Below are 24,137 nucleotides of genomic sequence, written 5' to 3'. Positions count from 1 at the left end.
GTGGTGAAGACAACAACTCCCATGATCCAACACTACTTCAAACTTCATCTTTTGTTATTGTTTAGATGTGAGAGTGCCCCTACAGGCAGAAATTACATATTGAATGTTTAAAGTGTATTCTGCTCACCCAAGTGCAACATGTAAGAAAGAAAAAAAAAAAGTGAAAAGAAATAAAAGGAATGGGGGTCTATAAGGAAAATGTTACAGATTATTCAAAAACAAATAAATCGGAGAGGTTGTATGAAAACTACAGGAGACAACACACATGTAAAAAATTGTATTATGTGAATATATAATAAAAAATTCAAAACATAGTGTATGAAATAAATGGAATTTTAAATACACGTGTGTGTGTGTGTGTGTGTGTGTGTAGATCCCACAACCAGTTATTTATTTAGTCTAAACAAAAAGCCCCAAAGACCCCCTTCAAACGCTCCTTCATCCATATGTATAAATAATGCAAAACACACATGCACACAAACACCATTCCTGGCTCCCGTCGTGTGGACGCTGTCACACAAACACACTGCGCCAGGGGCCTACATGATGTGAGGTTGTCCTTTGTCCTCACACACAACACACAAGTTCGGTGTAATGCTCAAATGAGTTGGAATTGAGAAAAGATGGTGTAGTGTGGGTGGCTGTGCGTGTGCGTGTGTGTGTGTGTGTGTGTGAGTCCAGGCACACACTTAAAGAACTCCCAGCTCAAGGTAAAACATGTACCGTTTAATAAAGAACTGAGACGGGAACTTTCACTGGAAACAATACAAACGGCATGCAGCATATTTACATGTGAAATTAGGTTTATGCATATACACAAAAATACAACTTTAAGGACCGGTTATTACAGACAGGACACATTTATTGGTTACTGAAAACCACCAAACTAGACCTCAAAGCAGCGCACTGTGGGGTCTAACATACAGTGAAGTTATCTGACACATGTGCACAATAAGAACAGGAGATAGAGGGGAGTACTGAAGGTTGTCCAATTGGTCAGCTCTCCCACTTAAATCTCTCACGTGCTCCTGTGCTCCATACCAAAATCTTACCAAGTGAAAATAGGCTCCACACTAACACTTACATTAAAGATGAGAGTAATCTGGCACTGAAAAAGTAAAATAACTTGAATTATCGTTGTTTAGCTTCTCTGCTAGTTAGTATATGCCAGGTACTATTTCTGTTTAAAATAACATGTTTGAAATGTGGAGGGTGTGTAACCTTTGTTATGACAATCTTCTAGTGTGAATGTTAGCACCCAAGGATGGGTGAAAAAAGAGAAAAAGTACTTGCCAAAACTTTTCACTTAAACAAATTCATCTTTATTTAAAGCAGCTCCAATATGGAGTTATTTTAGTGCCAGCACAAAGTGAATCCAAATTTATTCATTGGGAATTTAAAATGTTGACAAATGTTAATTTGAAATGACAAAAGTGATAGTGTTTCTACCAGCTTGTTTAATTGATTTCAAGGGAAATCCGACTGAATCCAACCCAGTAGCAAGCAATAAGAATAACTATACAGAAATAGCCTGATGGACTAGCTAAAAACCCTTTGCAGTACGTTTAAGTTAATGTTACTATAGTCTGATTAGCCAAAAGTAATTATATATTAGGTACCTTCTTGAAAAATTTACCTTTGTTCCAAATATTTATTTTGCACTTTTTTTTGTAGTTAATCAGATTTTTGCCTGAAAACAGCTGTTGGCTGGGGCTGGACACAAAGTTCATGAGAGAGTGAACCAAAACGAGCTGAAAAATGCAAAAAGCTCTTTAGAGCTGAGGGGAACTGCAGAGTTGGGTGATAAGTCTCTGTCGGTTTTTCATTACAATCACCTTTCAACTTACACAATAAATTTACAAATATTTATTTGTGCAGCTTTAAATTTTAGATAGAAAAAAAATAAGACTCAAATACATAAAACTGCAACCTATAAACTTATGCTGAATGATATTAAACATGACAAAATTGTGTGTTGTGTGGACAGCGGGCACACCTGTATTATGATCAATTAAAAAACTAATTTTTGTTTCTTATTGTCTGACACAGACACAGATACTGATACATCTGTTGATATGGTCTCAATTTAATGAATCTGAAGTCTTCATAACTCTGTCACTTGAGACTATAGCTGTGCAGCCCCATTTAATCCATGTCATTTACCAGTAGTGTTCACTTACCTAGTGCGAGAGGGTGCTAGCAAGTAAAGTATTTCCTAGCCAACTTCCCATGGCATATGGACACTTCTATCACTCAAGAAAGTGTACAGTATGTAAGATGTCAGCATGAGGCGCATGAGCAAACATTCTCCAGAAAAAACAAACAAACATGGATAATTAAGATATTTCCATTCTTATCACAGAGCAGAGAGGCTGTCCAACGGGACAACTGACCTACAACTTGTATACATACTTGTGCAAGTGGTACTGTATGCATATTAATATGGGCAGTTTGAAGAGAACAACAAGGAAACCCTCTAGTGGCCCCATACACACCCCATGTTGCATGGTCCTCTGCATACACAAGAGCACTTGTGCCCTTCCTCCCTTATACTGTAACTCTCCTTCCCATCTCATCCTGAGCTGGATGTATAATACATGCTTTATTCCCTGCCTAAAGGGCAAATGCTGCAGAGTGTGTGTTGAGTATGTGTTTGAGCAAGTTGCTCCATACAAAAACTGTGCCACGATACAAGAGACAGCTGAGCCCAGTGCACTGCACTTCAATCCTTGTTGTCAACTGAAGGCTGGGGGGACTGTTACTGCTTCTTATGAGGCAGCAATTCAGGCTCTGGGAAACTATTGTCTTCATTGTGTTACATTTTACTGGGAAAATAATTGTGCACTTCTTGCATGAAAATTAATATGTCAGCCGTATTTCATGGTAAGATTTTGAAATGTTTGACACGTCTTCCTCTTGCTCTTCACTGCAACTTTTTGGTGGCTTCACACTTTTGGGTTATTTCTATGCACATAAAATTTACTTAGCTCTCATTCAAAGGCCACATCATATCTCTCTTACCATGGAGGGTTCAGTGAATTGCCTTCCTCAGGACTTCCACAAATTATGAAATAATATACAGTCTCACTGGCCACTACATTAAAGGACCAACCAGTGTGTCGGATTTAGTGGGATCTAGCAGTGAAGTTGCATGTAGGAGAAACTACTGTGGCAATGAAACTCGCGAAAGGCCCTATCTAGAGCCAGTTTTTGGTTTGTCCGTTCTGGGCTACTGTAAAACATGGTGGTTCAACTCAGCGGACTCCGTAGAAGAGGACCCAGTCCCTCGGCTGTGGCTTAGGAGGTAGAGCGGGTCCTTCACTAGTCAGAGTATTGGCGGTTCGATCTCTGGCTCCTCCTGCTGCATGTCTATGAACAAGATACTGAATCCCAAATTGCTCCCGATGCTGTGCCATCAGTGTGTAAATGGGTGAATGTGACATATAGTGTAAAGCGCTTTGAGTGGTCAGAAGACTAGAAAGACGCTATATAAGTGCAGTCCATTTACCATTATAGCCCAATAGATCTTCCAAAATGTTATACACTGGACCTTTAAGTTCACCTGCTTCTGTACACCAACAAAAAGCTCCTTCAAATAGTGACTTGGGTGGTTGCAACTAAGTATATGCAGACCAGGTCAACACGTTCAGTTAATGTTTGACTCAACATTTCAATGGGCAAGATGACTGATCTAAATTACTTTGAATGTGGTTTGATTGCTGTTGCCAGAGGTGCTGGTTCTAGTATCTCAGAAACATTCAAACCCCAGGTAGTAGGGCAGCAAACTAATTGAAATATTATCGAAATCAATATGGCCAAGGGCAATATCCAAATCACAGAAGCTGGAATTTTGATAAAGATTGACAAACAGCATTATAATAAAGTACTGTTAAAAGGCAAGTATATTTTCCGGCTTCAGTGTAAATCAGTCCCTCTTGACCTAGCAACAGTGTTCAGTGTTGCCTGTGCTGTGTCACAGTGCCAACAATGGTATTGTGTGCCTTTTTTGATACAAAATGAGCAGTAACAGAGTCTCGGTTGGACAATGACATACAAATCCTTGCCAACTTGCCCCCTAAAGCGTCCAACTATTGTCCGGTTTTAACTCACACGGCAGTGGACAAAGTTGTAAAGCTTGGTAGTTAAGAGTCATGCCAATTGCCAATTGAGGTAGAAAGAACTATTGATATAGCCTTGGTAATGTGTTGTTATTCAATCTTTTCATTCAAATGTCTTTGTGGCTTAAAAACTGTTATTTGTCTTAGAATACTTTCAAACTATTACTTATTATTATCAAATGGCCACTTTCTACAAGGCCATACCTGGACAAAAACAAGACAGACAAACAGAAAGACAGACAAGTAGAAAGCTGGCCATCTTCCTCTCTTCCTCTCCTCCTCCTCCTTTCGCCTGTCCTCTTCTCTCTCTCTCACACCAATGATAAAACAATGATTAGGTAGTGAGGGAGAGAGGGAAGGATGGATGGATGGATGGGTGGATGAAAGGGCAATGAAAATGATAGGCATGCTTGCAAGGAAATAAAATAAAATAAATCAATTGAAATGGTAATTTGCAGAGCGAGGAGCTTCTGTTTTAGGAATAACCTGCAGGAGACAAACAGGAAATAAAAAGAAAAAAGTTGGGTTTTAAATCTCTGCTGGTAATAACATACTGTATGTGTGTTTTGTTAGTATACTTGTTTTTCCTCAGCATGCATATCCATGGTCGGAGAGGGCAGATGAGTGAGTGAGGCATGCAGCTTATCAAAGCACTAGATGTGTGTGTAGTTACAGCAAGGCCCTGTATAGCTAGTGGTTTGTAAAAGAAGTGATTCTATGTTCTTCCAGCTGCAGGAACCTGGTACTGAACCTGGTACTGAACCTGGTACTGAACCTGGTACTGAACCTGGTACTGCTCAGATCAAGAAAAAAAAAGAAAATGAAACAAAGTCTGCACAACAGTCTGGGAGTTAAAACACTCTGGGTGTTTACCAAGCAGTAAAGTCTAGGCAAAAGGTCTAGGCAAAAGACCCTAGGTGCAATATGGGAAGTGTAGTATCCAATGTTGTCAGATCTGATCAAAACTAGGCACTAAAAGACAGTATATCTCAGCCTCTGAAGCTTTTTGTCCCTTAAATCTGTCTCTAGTGAGTCACCCAAATTTATGGTTGCCAATTTCTAAATGCCATTGCTGTTTTATTTTGTTATAAAAGGATGAAACAACATTTACACCCTCACTGAATGCTAAATCAGTCTTTAAAAAAAACAAAAGCTATGGGGTACTAAAGAGGGGGACTGTAGGTTTAGGACTGCTTTGTATTTGTTTGTGTCAGACTATCGAGTATAAGACAAGAAACTACACAGGCAGAGCTCTGGGACAAAATCATTAAACTGTCTATACTAGGTTCTCTTTTGAAGGGAGAACCTAATCTGTTTCTTCTCAACTTCTTTAAGAATTCTTTTCTTTCTTAGTCTCATAATTTTCCAAATTGCTTTGCTGACCGCACCGCAGAACTGTGGTGTCATCGCGAAAGGAGTCAACATGGAATTGTTAGCAATAGGCGAAGTGTTAAAGCCAAAACCCACTGTCTTACAGCAAGATTTAGAGCCAGAAACATTTTTCCCAATTTCCATGTGTGAAAAGAATGTGCTTCGGAAAGCTGTGACCTTAGACAACAAGACGGTCTCCTCTCTGATGATGACCTTGGCTTGGCGTGCATGTAACTCAACCAAGGTGTCCACATTGGTTGAGTTACATGCAGCAAGGTGACTAAAAATATTACCGATCTTGAATGAGTTGTAGCAGAGCTGCAGGCGGCTGGAAGGCAGCAATGCTGACTGGGAAAACACAACCCCCTCATTTAGTCTGGTGGAACTGTAAAGTAGCTAACACACGCAGGAGCAATTGCGGCTGTGTGTGTGTCGGTACGTGTGCTTCATTAGCGTGCATCTTGGCGTTGTGTGTTTCTTGTGTGTGAGTGTAATGGGTACCGTGTGCTTGCTGAGGTCTTGTTTGCCCATCTTAAGTCAATTAAAAGGAAATAAGGCGGCTCTGACCGGCCCGTGAACCAGCTCCCTCAGCTGAGAGCATGTCTGCACAAAAACACACACACACACACACACACACCAGCTAACACAGGGAGGCTGATAATGCTCCACAACTGGCAATCGACCCTGTGCCCTGCTGTGTGAGAAACAATGGCTCTGAGGCTCTGTGAGTGTGTGTGTGTTTTGTATGGCATGTCTGACAAGGCTTCAGAGGAAAACTGTTAAAGACAACATCAGACACACATGCACACATTCCCTTTGTTTCTACGGAGGAGAGCCAAAGGACACGCTTGAGTCCTACAGACATGAACGCCAACACAACACCAAGCACAGACGCATACACACACACACGTGCTACACCTTGCTAATAAAAAGTCAGCCTAGGCGTGGACGGCACCGTCATAAAGCTGAGGCAAATCACCATGCCTCCAAGCTTCCTCTGCCATGAAAAACATTATTATAACAGAATTTCCTATTCAAATGATTTGACTTATATTCTTCCAGCAAATCAGCTCTCTGGTAATTGAACTGCAACACAAATGAGTGCTACTAATTTGGATGTTTACAAAGCTTCTAAAGGTTAGGTGTGTCTTGCTGTAAAGCTAAGAAAAAAGGTGACATAAAAAGAATAAGTAGTCATTTTAGTCAGGAATGTTGCAATAATTCTGTTTGGATCTGGTTGCAGTTTGATAAAAGACACAAATTGGCTCAGTCTGATGATGGAACATATCTTACATACTTTTTATTTCAGATGAATTAGCTATGTGCAAAACACTCAGGTAAGGTTAGAAGGTTTCTTTAGATGGCACTGACAGTGTTTCATTGCTTTGCTTTATGCAAGCCATGAAGTGTCTTTGAAATCTTAAAGAAGCATCAGTAGGAAGTAACAAATTACTGTTACGCTCTGTAATTTAACTTCTACTGAAGTACTTTTTAGTATATTTATTTACCAGGAACAAGGCACATTAATCAGCATTGGAGTTTATACTTCAATGTAAATGTACTGTTGGGTCTCTGTAAATAATGTTATAAGGAGTTCGGTCTAGACCTGCTCTATTTGAAAAGTGTCCTGAGATAACTTCTGTTATGAATTGGTGCTATACAAATAGAATAGAATTGAATTGAATTGAATTGCTGTGTAAGTTAGTTAATAAGCTTATTTCCATCTGTAGTCCCTGGGCAGGTTATAACAAATCAGTCCACAAAACAAGACATTACAATATAACACATAAATACATTACAAAAGAGACAGAGATATATAAAACCAATAACATTGTGTAAAGGTAGTGCCAGAGATGAGGTGGTCAGATTACTCATGACTGCAAGTTTGGTTTGCCTTAAGTTTATGTTTAAAAGTTAGGTAATTAGTGCACTCTCAGTAGTTCAGTAGGTAGACTACTATACAGTAGTAACACTGTTTGCCCAAACTTGCTACTTCTGTACTGTAAGTATTGTACTTCACTACAATTCAAGTCGCATCTGTCACAGAGTAAAAACAAAAGTCACATAAAAAAGTCAGGATAACTTGTGTGAGAGTGGAAGAAAAGAAAGGTGTTAAGTCAGCGGCTGCAGCAGAGAAGAAGCTGCTGGTGTGTCTGCGGCTGCAGGAGAGCTCCAGAGAGAAGACACTCTGGAAACATACATGGTTTAGCAGTGTCACCTAGAAATTACATTTATATACAACTAATTTGCAAGAGTAAATATGTTTTGGAGCAAACGTAATGCAACCCGAATTAACATAATAGGGAAATGTTGATAATTAACGTACCAAGCAAGGCGCAAAAATGTTAATAATGAACGCATCAGTAAAATGTTAACTGAGAACATATTTTATTTATTTTCTGCCAAAATAGGCAATCTTGCCATGCTATCCACTCATAGTGACTACAGAATTATTCAAATGTCAGAAGTGAGTTGATAGAGAAGATTTTCATTCACATTTAACCAAAATCAGGATCTTTCCTAACCTTAACCAAAGTGCTGTTGTTACAGAAGTCTCGTCCCAAGCCCTGGACTGTGGTCTGACAGTGCTGCACTGTGTATGCCCTCTACAAACCGCAACCACCTCCTTGCAACTCTGTGTTACATAAATGTAGTGTGTCAAAAAACATAGACTCTGAACATAATCAAGGCAGGTATTACATTGTCACCACAATGTAATCATCAAAAAACAATTTAGTAACATACAAACATAATTTCTTGGAGACAGGGTTGACAGGGTGAATGTGTACGTTCATTAGCCTAGAAATGAAGGACAATGTCATCGTGGGTTAAGGATAGCACTGATTTAATGCACCACTCGGTGAGTATGCTGGGTGACCCAAATCAAACACATCCATAAAGTTGCATGACCAACAGGTGTACACAGAGTCTGGGAAAATGCTAAAAATGCTCAGGGTGGATCCTCCAGGTGAGTTCTGTGTTCACTGAGGAACTAATACCTTCAGAAAGAAGTGTGAGGACTTTATACTGTTATAACAATCCCTGATGTCACTGCAGAGACTCCTTCAGCTCAAATCGAAAAATATTTTGTCATTAGGTACCAAATTTCAATACAAACAGAGTGAAACTATCAGTGTCAGTGTGCCCATGCAGCACGCAACAGGCTGTCTAACGGTACACGTTGTAGAGGCGTGCATTAGAAACACTCTGTTTAGCCACAGAGATGGGCTTGCTTTTTTACCATGAGCTGCTTACATACACAGGTACCTTTTTACTGCTTGTTAGCTACCCAGTGCAGCTAAACTCATTAGTGAGTCCGTTCACCTCATTGTCCGATGGGATAGAAACTGTGGCGCATGCTTCCCTCGCCAAACTTGGGAGCTTTTTAGATGGCGTGATGTTTAGATTTCTGCCTTACTATTTGTTATTAATGTTTGTTTTGACAGTTCTTTATCCTTTTTATAGAGTCCAATAAGTACAGTTTCCCCGGCTGCTCCCAGGTCTTTGAACAGCTTCCACTTTTGAAGTGAGTAATTGTTCCCAAATTTGTTAAAATGTATTTATATAATTCGGTATTCAGGAACCGGCATCGAAGTCAAGGTATCGGTACCGGCATTGAAGACTTTTGAAAAGTACCCAAGCATAATCTTGACACTTAGTATCTCTTACCACAACCAAAGTATTTTTTAGAATTCTTCACTTTTCAACTAGTTTCTTTTCCGTCTAGCATAAAATAATTGTTATACATATTCATTATATATATTTTGTACAAAATCTTAAGGATTTAAAAAAGTGATTGGGGATTTGTCCAGTGTTTTGTTCAGGCAGTGAAAAGAAAACCCTTGTCCTAGCCTGTCTGAGGGTTTATGAACCATGGGCCACCTGCTGTCACCAATCTGAAGAAAACTTGTTGCTAGACACACCGTGACAGAGGATATCTGTAATTCAGACCAGGACATCTTTGTCAGGTCTTTGTCCAATTTTAACCTTCCTGAAATCCTAATTAAAGGGAAGGTAAAAGTCAACAAGTTCAGTGATCACGTTCTCTGTGCTCCCACTGTGAACAGCATGATAAGTACTAGGTCCTAATGCATCAGCTCTATCCCACGACAATCCCAGAGCTGTTCTTGTAGAGGTGAGGGACCACTTAATCCTCTATCCCCAAACCCGGCTCATAATAAACAGGCTACATTTAATCCACAACACAGAAGAGCAAGGGTTAAGTCTTTATCGCTTGCCATGCCAATGTTCTCCCTTTTACTCGCTCTCACAATCTATCCCTTTGTAAGCGTCATTATAATACTGCTATTGTAAAATCACTGGATTAAAATCTGGACCAGCAATGTGCATTAGGTTAGAGGAAATGGAGCACTACTACTGCTGAGGCTGAATATACTGAACTAGTAACTTATTAAACAGATGAAAAATAAAATAATAAGGGCTGAAAAACTGCTGAGATATCTAGAGTTTAACACATCTGTCAGTGAATCAGAAAGTCCCCAGTAGAAATATTCCAACATGATGTGTCTTTGTGTCATCAGCTTGAATGATGTTCAGCTTACAATGAACAAAAGCTGTCCGGATGAATTATTTTTTTCACTTTTCCAAATAAACAATTGCATATTGCAAAAAGTGTCCCTGTCAGTGGGCTGATGAGAATACCATCTTTAAATGCCAAACTGGCCTTAATTTGCGTTATAAATTCGGATAATTTCCTTGATCTTGTCCTGTTCAGCAGTAGAAAGGATGAACAATCACTGCTTCAAATGGGAAAATTAATGATTATTACAAATGTATGACCCTTGTGGGTTGTGGTATTTCTCCTCTTTTCCTTTGTGATACTATATTTAGCATACTTATGGACTTGCAAAAACAGATTTCAGGGAGACTACATGTCTATTATTGGTGTTATAATTTACAGATTTTAATTCTCCATTTTTTAATAGATATTTTTGGGGCTTTGTATGCCTTTATTTTGATAGGACCGGTGAAGATAAACAGGAAAGGGGGGTGGGGCGACATGCAGCAAAGGCCCACATGTTGGAACTGAACACGGCCGCTGTGGTAATTTTAAATTAAAGTTATAATTAAATCTCGGTTAAGCAAAAAAAAAATATATAGATAATAATAATAATAATAATAATAATAATAATAATAATAATAATAATAATAGAATTTGTTCACCAGGCTTGGCATCATGGCTTCCATGAACAGTCATTTGTCATGACTGACATACTGATACAATGCTACAGAGAATACACAGAGGTATAGGTTTACTTTATGAAAGGACAGAGGCAGTATTGCCAACAACAGGTGGCATTAGGTCTGCAACTATTTTTGTGATTACTATTTCCCAAAGCCCAAGGCGACATCCTCAAATGTATGTAATGTAAAAAGATATTCAGTTTACTGTCTTAGAGGACTGAAGATGGCAGAAAATATTCACATTTTAGTAGGTGAAATCAGAGAATGTGGACTATTTTTCAAAACAATGAATCGATTATCAAAAAGTTGGTGAATGATTTAATTAATTGATCAACTAATAGTTATAGCCGTGGTAGGCATTAGTAATACCTGTGTTAAAGAGATGATCACCCATTAGTGACAAAGTGCCCAGGTTGGTCTGTACTCGGTCATCATTAACCATCAGTGACTGACCATTGCCCATAGGTTCTTTTTACAGTGTTTCTGGCACTGTTGGCAGCAGGCAGCCATTATAGTAGACCATTCAACCTTCTGGGCATGTTGAATTGGCAGTGAGAGTTCTCTAACTTGGTGTTCATCCTACTGGATCATAGATTTCACAGATTTTACCAAGGTTTTTCCTAGTCTTACACCTTGGCAGAAACAACAGGCCTTTGGTTGCACTATGATCAGTTCAAAATATATGGTACGTGTTTGATCTCTTCATATGATGTCAGTCTTTGGAATTGGAAGAGAGAGAGAACAAGAGGAAGGCAGCTATCAGACTGAAATGCATCATACACCAAGTCCATTAGATAAAGTCTCAGCATCCATACACTGTGGGAAAACACACACCATAGAGTCATTCAATCAGTCTATATGAATAAATAATGAGGGGAAAGCAAGGAACTGTGTTGGTGTATTTCATAGCATGGATCCCCACACTGACGCACATTAGAGCACAGATCCTGAATTCTATCCCAGGGACGCAAAAAAGAAAAACATCTGTGTTAATTTAGTGCTGCACTATGTATACTGCCTATGGAGAGTTATAAGTGATGAGAGATGATGTTCACTGATCTCACAAACACTTCATTTGAAGCATACTGATCCCTTAAAGATTACATGGTATGTCTCCTAGACCACCAAGTCTCAGGGACACCTAGATTTCCCATTAAAAGTCCAATGAGTAACATTTAGGAGGAGAAAATATATTTTGTAGATTTTTGTTTGAAAAATATGTTTTAGTCATAATTTGTGTTAAAAACATTGTGAGAAAATCTTCAATTGTATCAACTCGTGAGTGTATTGCCCCAAAGTTCCTCCTACATGTTTGAATAGAAAGTTGAGGCAAGGGTGTTGCAATCAGCAGGTGTAAGTACAACAACCATTCTTAGAAATTATTTTAAATGTGTCCTTATTTTACTAGAAACCTGCCTGAATCCATACAAGGAACCTTGAGGGCACCTGATGCCTTTTCTAAGAGTCTATTTGAATAAAAGGTTTTATGTTAATAGTTCCAAGGAGAACAAGCAAAGTAGTTTTTGCCTCTGTCCAAGCTGACACTGACACTACCTGATGGGAGGAGTTGCCATTGGCAGCAAAAATGTGGGCAGACCAAGAAGACTCCCATTTACATACTCAACAGACAACTCCTCCCACACTCCATACAGAGATTTGACTGTGTTATGGGCACTAATGCTAGTAGTTGGTAGGGGTGAGAGGAGGAGGAGGAGGCAGAGAAAGAGAGAAATGGATGCTCAGAACTCCACTTGATGAGTTGAATATGCAATGTTGGCACATCAGTATCCGTACAGCCATGTGCACAAGCTCCTGTCCGTTCAGTTTGCTATCCTGCATTCCTACATGCCACGGCACCCCAGGACATGGCCATATGCCATTGGCTTGGCCCGTTGATCAACACTGCTCCAGCCTCGCATGACAGCTCACAATGCACACATACACACACAGTAGTTCCGACAGATGGGTGAAAAGGTGGGCCACGTCATGTGTGAAGTGAACAGAGGGCAGGGGGGTGTTAGCAATTATGGTGAAACAGACTGCAAAGAGAGACAGACACGTGTGTGTGTGTGTGTGTGTGTGTGTCTGTCCAACAAAAAGGTGCACATGGGCATGTACTGAAATACAGGCAGAGCATCAACCAAAACAAGCCTGCAGTCTTGATAGGAGAGACATTATACAACAGAGTACCTGTAAGTGTGTCTCTGCCTTATGGCCTCCATCTATCCTGAGAAACATAAGGAGCATGTGTAAGATCCAAATGCTTCACTTGACAAATCTTGTTAGTACCTAATGCCTTCTAGTGTATCTTAGTGGAAAAAAGAAATACACTTGCATATGTGTTGCAGCTGATTAATCTCTCTCAACCCAACCTTTACTTTCTAATCAAGATCAAGTGTCAATCACTAGACACTTCCTCCAGTGATTGAACAAGCACTTACAAGCTATATATTGGTTTAACAGGAACATGCGCAGGATGTGCTACTCGTAAAGTTACAACACAAAGACAAAATCTGCCAGCCAAACCAGCTCAAGGACGCAAACAATATATATATATATATATATATATATATATATATATATATATATATATATATATATATTGTAAGGTTTGTTTTGGTTGATAACTGTGTTTGGCAATTTCTGAAGCAAGCATATATTGTTTGTGGCAAAGACAAACAGAGTTGCTGTTAAACCAACATGTGTCTTCAAGTCAGCTACAACTGCCAGTGGTTAGGGTTAGGGTTAGGGTTAGGTAGGGTTTCAAACTCCTATGATAAAAATGTAGCTATGACTTTATGTAGGGTCCAGCAGCAGGTTATTGTTGGACAGCCCTGTGAAATGATATTTGTAACAGAGGATGATAAAACTTCATTAAAAGTGGGACCATCACTATCTGGACTTGTTGTGTGTATCGTGTTTCCCAGCATCTGATAGAGCTGATGGCACAAAGATGCAGTGTGTTTTTGGTACTGACCTAAATGGATCAAAAATGACTGAAAACAATGTTTAATTTTGTTATTGGTATTGGAAATCTGGCATCGTTCTGGCAATAATATTGAATAACTTAAAATCCAGCATATGTATAACATTTAAAAACAAACTGAGGGAGAGATAATCAGATCAAAACCTGACAAAACATTTCTAGTCTTCCGACCGCTCAAAGCGCTTTTACACTACATGCCACATTTGCCCTTTTCCATTTCACACACATTCACTCGGTGATGGCAAAGTCCATTGAACAGAAACTAACTCACTCATTCACATTCACACACTGATGCATCGGGAGCAATTCAGGGTTCAGTATCTTGCTCAAGGATGCTTCGACGCGTGGCAGGAAGAGCCGGGGATCAAACCAACAACCTTCTGATTAGTGGACGACCCGCTCTGCCTCTGAGCCACAGCCGCCCCGCATAGGTAACAGAGCATCATTTAACTGTCCCACACACAGCAACAGCTGTCTGATTACACGTCAGTTTAAAATTGAGCCCTTCAAATGTATTCTCCCCCCCCCATATTACTCATTAATGAACTTTAAACTTACAGAGGTAAATTATTCATTTTGACCTGTTTTAAAAAGCTTCGTCTTTTAAACTATAGTGAATATTTTACTAAAATAACCCATGGATCCATCCATGGTAACAAGGTGTTTGTACACAGCTTAAAGGAGCTAAATAAAGCTCTTTGAAGCAAATTAGTTATAAAACTGACTATTCACTTAAGTACTAAAAAGATGAATTTGCTTGTTTTTGTTCATTTTGTAAGCAAGTATTTTTATTTTCAACTTTAGCTTCCCAGTAGGCGGGCAACATTCATGAAATTCCAGAAATTCCAACCAATGAAACCATCAGATATTCCACAACAGATATGGAATAAAAAGTGGATCGTTAGAGGAGATATCAACCAACACATACTTCTGGAATGAATCAACTGACCTAAAATGAAAGTCAACAGAACAGAAGAAGCACTTGCTGAATGTGTGTAGAAATGGAAGCAGAGAGTGGGAGAGGGTTGAGAGTGAAAGTGGTGTTGAGAGTGATGAGAATAATCCTCTGCCCATGTAACAGAGATAAAGACACACAGAGGTTTTAGCTCCACACAGGAGATTGACCTCATTACTGGCAACAAGCTCAAAAACACAGACATGCACGCACGCAGCGCAAATGTAGATAAGTGGCAAAATATTAATGTGCTTCACCAGTATTCTTACTGTCAATGACTCACTCTATAAAAGGAGTGTTTCTCTCTCTCTCTGTGTGTGTGTGTGTGTGTGTGTGTGTAATGAACCGAGAACACCCCAACCTTGATCAGGAGCGGAGAAAAGGAGCGCTGCCCCTCCGCTCTCACATTCATCAAGAAGTGTGTGTTTGATCTCTCAGCCACATCACACATGTGCCCTCCAATCAACCGCTGCTGCCTCTAAGGCCCCCTTTGGCCAGCTTACACACACACACACACACACACACACACACACACACACACACACACACCACACACACACACACACACACACACACACACACACACACACACACACACACACACACACACACACACACACACACACACACACACACACACACACACAAAGGGAACGTCCCACACAGAACCCATTAGGACTTTTGATTAAATTTGAGTATAGCTCATGTATAAAGGCCACAGCCAGTGCAACTTCATTTGCGTGTGTGTGGTTGTATGTGTACATGTGTGCACAGGAAGAAGAAAAGAAAGCAAAAATGAGTGACTGTAAAGCCTTCTAACCTTTGTAATATAGATCCTAACTGCTGCCAAGGGAGGTTAAAAACTAAAAGCGCTCCGTAGCACTTCATAACTCTGACTTAAATGAAACAACTACAACTCTATAGCCATTAGCCCCCCCCCCCCCCCCACACACACACACACAGTGTCTTTAGAAGTTGGCAAGGCAACCAAGGTCATTAGGGTTATTTCCATTGGCAGAGAAGTGATTTTGGCAGCCACAGTCTGCCCGGCGACACTCAGGTTTATCAGAATACACAAATATGATTGGGGGAGAGGGTTACGTTAATGAATCACATCACAGTATGAGCGACTTAAAAACGGTGTGTAATTTTCGAGAAACAGCAACCACTGTGGAAAGACAAAAGTGTAAAGTAATACAAAAAATTGGAGGGAAAAGGGCAAAATTGCAGGCATTTTTATTTTTCATTGGAGAAGCACAGGTTCAGCTAATACCTTTAGTTTAACAGTCAGTTCCATTTAGCTATAGCAGTGAGCCAGCCTGCAGGGCCCTGTAACTAGTACACCAAGATGGAATGCAGCTCTTAGAAATAAAATGAGTTGTCCCACTATTACATGTTATAATAATGTGAAAAGAACTCATTGCTGAACTTAATTGTTCCACTAATAATGAAAAGGGTCTACAGGATATCTTTGGTGCTACATGCTAACACTTTAGCATACAATATGTTGAGCACAGCAGATTGTATGATGTATATGTATTGAGGTATGGCATAGATGTAATCACTGGGATTATAAACAATGAGATGACTGACCTCTTAATACAGGCTGGACTTAATAACAGCATGTATATGTACACAATGCAGTCTACTGAAGAAGCACCACAAACTAAACTCCATTTACCTCTATTGTATACAATAGAGGTAAACAGAAACAGTACACAGTAAACAGGACAGGCTTTTTCAACAGAAGGGGAAATCAAAAGGTGCACATACCAGTGAAAACAAAACACCTTGTCCATTGCATTATCAATGAGCTGTAGAATTTTATTTTACCTCCAACCTGCCACCAAATGACTAATCCACCGCACGCTGTTTGATTTTATAAGGACACAGAGGAGTGATGTGAGGGGGTCAGATATCCACATATAAAAAGGCTCACGTCCCTGCCTTTATGAGATGAGCCCTTCCTCTGAACTCTTGCTGCTGGAGCATGTAACAGCGAGAGAAATGACCTGCTTCCTGTCCAATTCATGTGGTTCAGAAATGTCCAGCAAATATAAATGAGCTAATTGTGGCTTTTTGATGGCGAGCCTTTTTGCAGCGTGTGTGTTGTGCTTGTATGTTATTCTTCTGAGCTCATAAAGAATTTCTTGTAGTCGTTAGTTGGGGTTAGATAAAGGCGAGCAAATTCAAAAGGAGTGGAAAGGCAGGGTATTAATTATACTAAATGGAGAAAGATGGTGCTGAGTTCCCAGTAGTGAACAGGAACAATACACATGTGCACCAGACACGAAATGCTCAATCACACAAAACAGAACATTTTTGCATATTAATTTACTATTCAAAGTTTCTGATCATACACCAACCCTGAGTGTATTCCTGTCATTATATGAGCCTGTGTCTGCACCACACACACACACTCTGGAACAATGATGCTGCAGTGTCAGACAAATTTCCTATTGGAGATTGGACTAGTGTTTCCAGCTTAGCACCCCCACAGCAGATGTCCAATCATCCTAATATAACAGCAGGAACAGAACAACACAGTGGCTAAGGCCTCAGATTAAAACTATCTGCATCCCAGAGGATAAAGCACAGTGGCAACAAACTAATACGAGCAAGATGAGGTGAGATTTAGTGGTGTAGCACTGCAAAACAACTTGTACAGCTGGCACCTCCAGAAGTGGAAAAGCATGTGATAATATCAGTAAAATATGGTTTCTTGTTGATTCACTCACATCCTGCATAACCATGTCTGACAAAGTGAGTCCCAAAGTAAGATTCTACCAGAACTAACATATAATACAAGGACAGAGGAAGAATTAAATGAAAACTCTAAGGAAACCTGATTTTTAGATAATGAACCACTCAAGTAACAAAACAACATTGTAAGGGTAGATATAAAATGTGGAGAAAATTTCATTATCAAATGCATATATGGATATGTAACTAAATACTAGTGCAGGGGTCTCAAACTAAAATTGTCTTGGGGCCACTGTTAGTATTGTAATCTCATAGGAGGGCCACTTCAACGTTCAGGTACTACAAGAAAGTGTAATATTCAAAAAATATTACTATTATTACCAGAAAATGCAAATGTTCACAGCCAAACAACAAATAAATCTTCTTATCAACATTGCCTTTTGCCATTACTTTTTAAAAAATAAAATAGGGTTTTTATTTAATTGTATATAAATAAGTATCAATATGCTCAAAGTGAGTCCACTTTAATGTTTCTTTACATATAGCATGGTTTTGTAATTACCAGTGAGGAAATAAATCGCATTACTTACTGACCATATGCAAATGTTTAAGTGCCCTATTTTTATAGCAATAATTATGACACACAAGCCAAAATTATTCAGAATAAATTAAAAGAAGTTGTGATCCTTCCCCATTATACGGAACATGTGCAAAACTGCAGGCCCCAAACCACTGTACACTGTTTGTTTTGAACCTTGACATTTGCATACCATTACACTACTAACACAGCACTGGATGGTTAAAGAGCCATGATATTGAGTAGAACTTGGACAGGGGAGGGAAGCTATTCTTTGTGTTCAGTGTTTTCCAACTTTTTTTGTAAGACGTATGCCCACAGCCCAGTGCAATGAACTGAAGTACCCCTACACCGACGCCACCATTCTTGTTCCATTTGTGTTCATTTGAATTAATTTCAAACTGGTTGTTATCTATCAATTATATAAAAGTGGATACAATAGTGGAGGTTTTTCTGTGTTGATTTTCATACAATGTTTAGTTTGGTTGCATTCCTACTACAAACACATGCAGTGTGTTCTGGACGTTCCAACCATGAATCCATTACTTTTAGTGACCTATTTCAAGTGTATCCATTACTTTTGGCTAACTTTTTCATCTTCTCTGCTCGGTTGCTCACTAGTTTTCACACTAGTTTTCAGTAGTTGTTATAGAGCACAGTGGCTCAGTGCTTAGCACTGTTTGGATGGGTCTCCTCTGGGTGCTTCGGATTCCCCCACAATCAAGACATGCATGTTTCTTTCTCCAGTCAGTGTTCATTACCAAGGTACTGGCTTGGATCTGGAGCTGATCCCCGGGCACTGTACAGTGGCTGCCTACTACTAGTAGTTTGGATGGGTTAAATGCAGAGGACAGATTTTGCTATATGTTGAACTGTTTATGATTATATGTGACTATAAAGTTCTATTGTATTCTATATTATAATCCAATATATGGGCTTATTTTTTCTAATTAGCTGAGCTACTCTATAATTTCTCTGTATAACAACAAGAGTAACCCATAGGGTACAAGTACCCCTTGTTAGAGGGTACTTGGAGGTACCCACTGTACCTCCAGCACGGCCAGTCCAAGAGTCTAAATGGACTTTGGGATTGTTGTTCACAGATGGAGGTACACTTTATAATTTTTGATGATGGGGAGGAAGGGTTTTAATTGCGTTTTAATCGAAACTAAAAGTACTGTAAATCCACTTTCAGCTCTAGTGGATGTGCACTAGGCTAACATCAGCTAACTTTGATCTGTCATGTTAGCTTACAGGGTCACTATTAAATTGGCAGTTGTAACCAATTCGAAGCAAAATGACTCGCTAAAGAGAAACATTATCTTTTTCTCCTCCTCCTCTTGTTCGGTCTCTGACCTTCTGCAAGGAAGGATCATCCCACCGTCTGGCACAGTTTGCCACAGAAGCAGGATTTATGAAGGGGAAATTGCAACTGGCAAATGGGTAGGGTAGAAAAAAAAAGCCCCCCCCTCAGGGCAGAAGAGATGGGATGGAAAGAGGGAGGGACAAAGGCAAATATTTGACAGGGACACGGAGGACTAATAGTTGGATTTGACCTCCTGGTGAACCTTCATTGTCTTTGGAAGGCAGCAGAGTCTGTGATGAGAAAGCCTCTTACCCCCAACAAATAGGTAATGAGTGGTAATGAGAGACAATGAGTAAGAGAGGGAGAGAAAGGGGAGGGGAGGAAGATGCAGATAATGTAAGCCAGACGCAGACAGAGAAATTACAGAGAAACAGAGAGGGGAAGAGGGAGCGAGAGCAGCTGCAGCAGGGCTGAAAGTGAAGCTGAGAAGGTGCCGGGCTGCGGAGGGAGCATCCAGGGAGTTGGGTGACGAGAAACACTGTCCGTTTGTGGCCACTGATAATACTTTCCATTCTAGCTGGCTCTATGTGGGGGTCTGCTGTGTGCGTATGTTTGTGTGTGTTTGTGTGTTGTGTGTGTGCTTGCAGGCCCTGTGCGAGCTGCTGATTCCCCTGATTGCAGGCTGGCGCCCTGCTGGCGAGCCCCCGCACACTGAAATTAAATCCACTCTGCTCCGTTATAAATTATAATGCTTTACAAACAGCACCCCCACCAGGGAACCCAGGAGGGGGAAAGGGAGGAAGAGAGAGACGGGGGGGGAGAGACGGGGGGGGGGGAGGAAAGGGATGGTGTTAGAGAGGGAGAAGGGGTAGAGTAGGATTGGAGGTGTATGAATAAAAAATGTGCAACCATAAAGACACAGAAGAAGATTACCTTTTTGGGAGTTTTTTTAATGCTAACTAAATTGGAAATTTAAGACCCAACTTAAATAAAACACAGCTGGTAAAAGCAGCCTTTTAAGCAATTGAACACAGCTAAACAATAAAGCAGTGGTGTACAAGAAAAGATAAAAAATAATTAAATCAGGAAGGTCAGGAAAGAGACAGAATTGCACTTAAACCCAAGTCAATGAAGCAGCCTATAATTCAGATTACAGACATTTGAAAGAATTTACCTCTCAATGAAGAAGGGACATGTTGTGAAAGTGAACTAAAAGAAAAGACAGACAGATACAGCAGGGATGTGTGTGGAGGAGATAAAAAAGTAAGAGAAAGGCTCTGATACTGTTGGGTGTGGGTGGGGAGGGGGGGTGAAAGCCTCAGCTAAATGGACCTCGTGGTGCCAGAGAGGCAGCGTGTCGTGCTGATATCCAGCTAGACTGGCACCATATGACCGGGTCGGCGCTGTGGTAGGCAAAAGAGAGCTAATATGTCTAACATGCAGCTTGTGTGGAGGATGATGACCTGTTAGCATGCTGCCAGGCTCCTCCAAGTCAAGCCGGGAAGAGATGGAAGACAGCAAGGTCCGAGTGTGAGTGAGTGCTGATATTTATGTTTTGTCAGGGTTATGGGACATTTTGATGGCCATTTTTTCACATTCTAACGACAAAATGATTAATCCATTACTGAAAAACAAAAAACTAAATATTAACTGAAAATGATCATTAGTTTAAAATTGTACAGTTTTCAAAATTAAAAGAATTCAACCAAAAGTACAGGTTTCACTGTTACATGTGGTATAAAACAAAATATGTTGTGTTTTAATACACACAACACATTCATGCAGTCTTGTACTAAACCCAAAATATCAAAATGGCTCTAATTGTAGGCTTCCTAAAAAAACTGCTTCATAATGAATTATCATTTAATAATAATCACTATCATGACAGCTTGCATACATAATGGAATCTAAAAACCCCAAATCAAATACTGCTCTTGCAAAATTATAGTGCAACATTTTTGTTGACTGTCAGATAGGTGTTAGTTTAGCTGTATGGTCTGTGTTGCTGTATTGAATTGAATTATATTGTACAGTGTTTATATGCAGTATTTCCTCCTGGAACTACAGTACACTGACCCTTTTCCCATTAGGGAAGGTAAGGGATGGATTTATATCAGTGCATCGGCATACATCGGATGGCTTGAATTTGATTGCGCAGGTGTTCATGATATTGTATCCACATCCTGTATCTAATCAAACTAACTGCATAATATCTGTCATATTAAAAGGTTATGGCATTGGAACATCTAAATAAAGGCCAATATCGGCCCTATATCTTGGCCTAGCTGTAGCTGTAACTGGCAGACTGTTTTAGAAACAACAGGCCTATTCTCTATCCCAGCAGGGGGTTGAGTCATGTGTGGCCAGCTACATTGTCTGCCAATCAAACCCGAGACTCGGACGCCTTAAACAAAACTCAGCCTCACTTCCGTTAACGCCTAAACACAAAGCCTGGACCAGTGATACAGGACACAGCTGTCAGTACCACCTAAAAGGGCTGTCAGCCTCTGTTTGGGCAGCAGAAACATGGCCACACACATCTACTGTCACCACTGTTAATGCGGGCCAGAACTGATGGCCATAAAATACATACAGTTTTTGTACAATGTGTTAAGCTGACAGAAGGTACTAGTGAGCTGAAATTAGACAGCAGTTATCGGACACATTATTGAAAGCAGTTCTGAGCTTACTTAGTCGTCAACAACAATGGATTGAACTGTTCTCCAATCATGTTTATTCCAGTCCATCATGCCTGGGAATTTTGTTCGTACTGAACAACTCTAAAGCACATGATTTATTCTCAATGACAATGTTGAGTGCAAATGCAGGGAGTGGTGTGACCTTGATTTAGTGAGCTGGAAAGGTGGAGGTTGGGGTGTCGGAGGGGCATTAAGCATGACCGACCTTCACGTAGAGTTTGCTTCAATTAAGCATGGCTTTTAAAAAAAAGATCCTTGACCATAATCTCTCCCTTACTTTAGTGTTTTATTCCTAATTTGAACCATATAGTTACCATGTCCAGATGTTGCACTAAAAGTTAGAAAAAATGGACATAGCACTGGGTTAGGGATAATTGTCCAATGATAGGGTTGATTTATTCTTTGGTCTTACAAGTGAAAATGGAAGAGAATTGGGAATTAGATTGGCTGTAAATGAACATGATCAACGTCTAGAACTAGAATGAAACAAAATCGAGGCGGTACCATGATCCACATGATTGATTTTTTTGAATTTGCTTATTTCCTTGTGGTCACCCCCTCTAAAGCAAATAAATGGACTGTTGCCCACAGTGTGGATCTATAATCATTTTCATATCTTCTACTACCATAAAGGAGTTTCTTGTAAAAAAGCAAATAAGTTGAAATTGCATTGTTTACATCGATGTTTACATGCTAGCAGCCTTATTCCCTGCCCTGTCTGGAGAATTGTGGAATTTCTTGGTGTTACCAACCTGTGGATCAGTTTGTGTCCTTGTACGCATGCACGAGACAAACAAAATGAGGATCCATTCATTGAACAAAATCTCGATAGAGTTCCTAGAGGTCAAACAATCCACACAGAACATTTAATGTTAATGGGCATTTACTGAAATAATGTGGAAAACCCAAAAGCCTCTAAGAAAGAATAGGACAGTCCAAAGTCTTAAAGATGACAAGACAGATTCTGATGCACGCAAAAAAATGTTAGGCGTACATGCAGACAGGTAGAATAGAGAAAAGACTGAGCAAACGGGTTCAAGTCTATTCTAAATGCAAGCTCAGCTCTGGGTCAAATGTGGCCTGATTTACCTGAAGAGAAACAACAGAAAGCAGAGGTGACAGCTGGGATCAGTACCAGCAAGTCTCAAACACACCGCAGCAGAAAAAAAAAGACATCAGCTGTCACAACCGGCAGGATAAACTGAAAGAACGAGACAGAGAGGGAAGGTACAACACAAGTTGACAGTAATATGTGCGTTTGCAAGTTTAAAGGTGATGTTCACAGGGAGCATTGAGCGGGTTATGACAATACTCCAGAAACAAAATGCTTCCCAAGAGATGCAACAACAGCAAATTGTGTTGTGTTGTGCTGAATGTTTTGAAGCACAACACATTTAAGCTGATATGTGAACACTTTGAATGCTGACACTTTTGTCCATTCAATTTTGAATATTTGCTGGTTGAAGAAAATTTGGTGCTTTCCTTTCAGAACCATATGAGTTCTGGTTCCGAGGGCAATGACACCCATAATGGATGTTGCATTGTTGTGGATTGAGTGAATGGATGCAGCAGTTGTTTTTACTGCTTACTAGTTGTTTGATGCTCCTGACGTGTCCCATCTGGGAAGAATTGAGTGTAACAATGCAAGATGGGAAAGATAAGTTTGATGGACATAATAGTCATCTGGGTTTTTGAAATATTGCAGCCGTAATATTTCTTGATCAACCTGAAGTGCCTGTAGATAAAAACTGCTCATTCTAAGGTAAAGAAATTTACATTCTTTTTCTTATCTTTATTTATTTATGTTTTGAAAGTACTTTATTTTTCTGTGTGATTTGTATATTTGTATATTTGAATTTGTATATTTTATGCACCAATTACACCAGGACACATTCCTCGTAGGTGTAAAAACCTACTTGGCAATAAACATAATTCTGATTCTGATATTCAGGTGATTAGACTCTAATGAAAACATATCTATGAGTATTATATTCCATTTTACCAATAGATCCTCCTAAATGTTACACAATGGACCTTTAAAGCTGTTCCTTTACATTTTTGCTAATTGCCTTCAAATTGGGAAAAAATGCATCAATAGGACACTGAGGACGAAGATACTTGTGTACAAACTGTAATCCATATTCACTGCTTCTTACACAATGTCCTTCTTGGTGACTGAGCAACTGTCCATCAGAATCTTAATCATTGCACAGGAAT

General features: G+C 39.8%; 1 protein-coding gene across 3 annotated transcripts in view; it reads right to left on the bottom strand.

Annotated features, from left to right (window-relative positions):
• bcas3 (BCAS3 microtubule associated cell migration factor) overlaps positions 1-24,137 on the bottom strand; it is a 355,089-nt gene that overhangs the window by 156,016 nt on the left and 174,936 nt on the right. Inside the window, exon 24 of one of the 3 annotated variants that reach the window (XM_051398076.1) lies at positions 706-4,604. The exons of the other annotated variants lie outside the window; for them this stretch is intronic. Coding sequence (XP_051254036.1) covers positions 4,594-4,604 — 11 coding nt within the window. The 3' untranslated portion in view covers positions 706-4,593. Of the gene's footprint in view, positions 1-705; positions 4,605-24,137 lie in introns of those variants that run through there. 3 annotated transcript variants of the gene reach the window in all.

The sequence above is a fragment of the Dicentrarchus labrax genome, unplaced genomic scaffold (genome assembly GCF_905237075.1).
Source record: "Dicentrarchus labrax unplaced genomic scaffold, dlabrax2021, whole genome shotgun sequence".
Classification (NCBI taxonomy): Eukaryota; Metazoa; Chordata; class Actinopteri; family Moronidae; genus Dicentrarchus; species Dicentrarchus labrax.
Note: the sequence above shows the minus strand (reverse complement) of the source record. Positions and strands in the feature narration are given on the sequence as shown.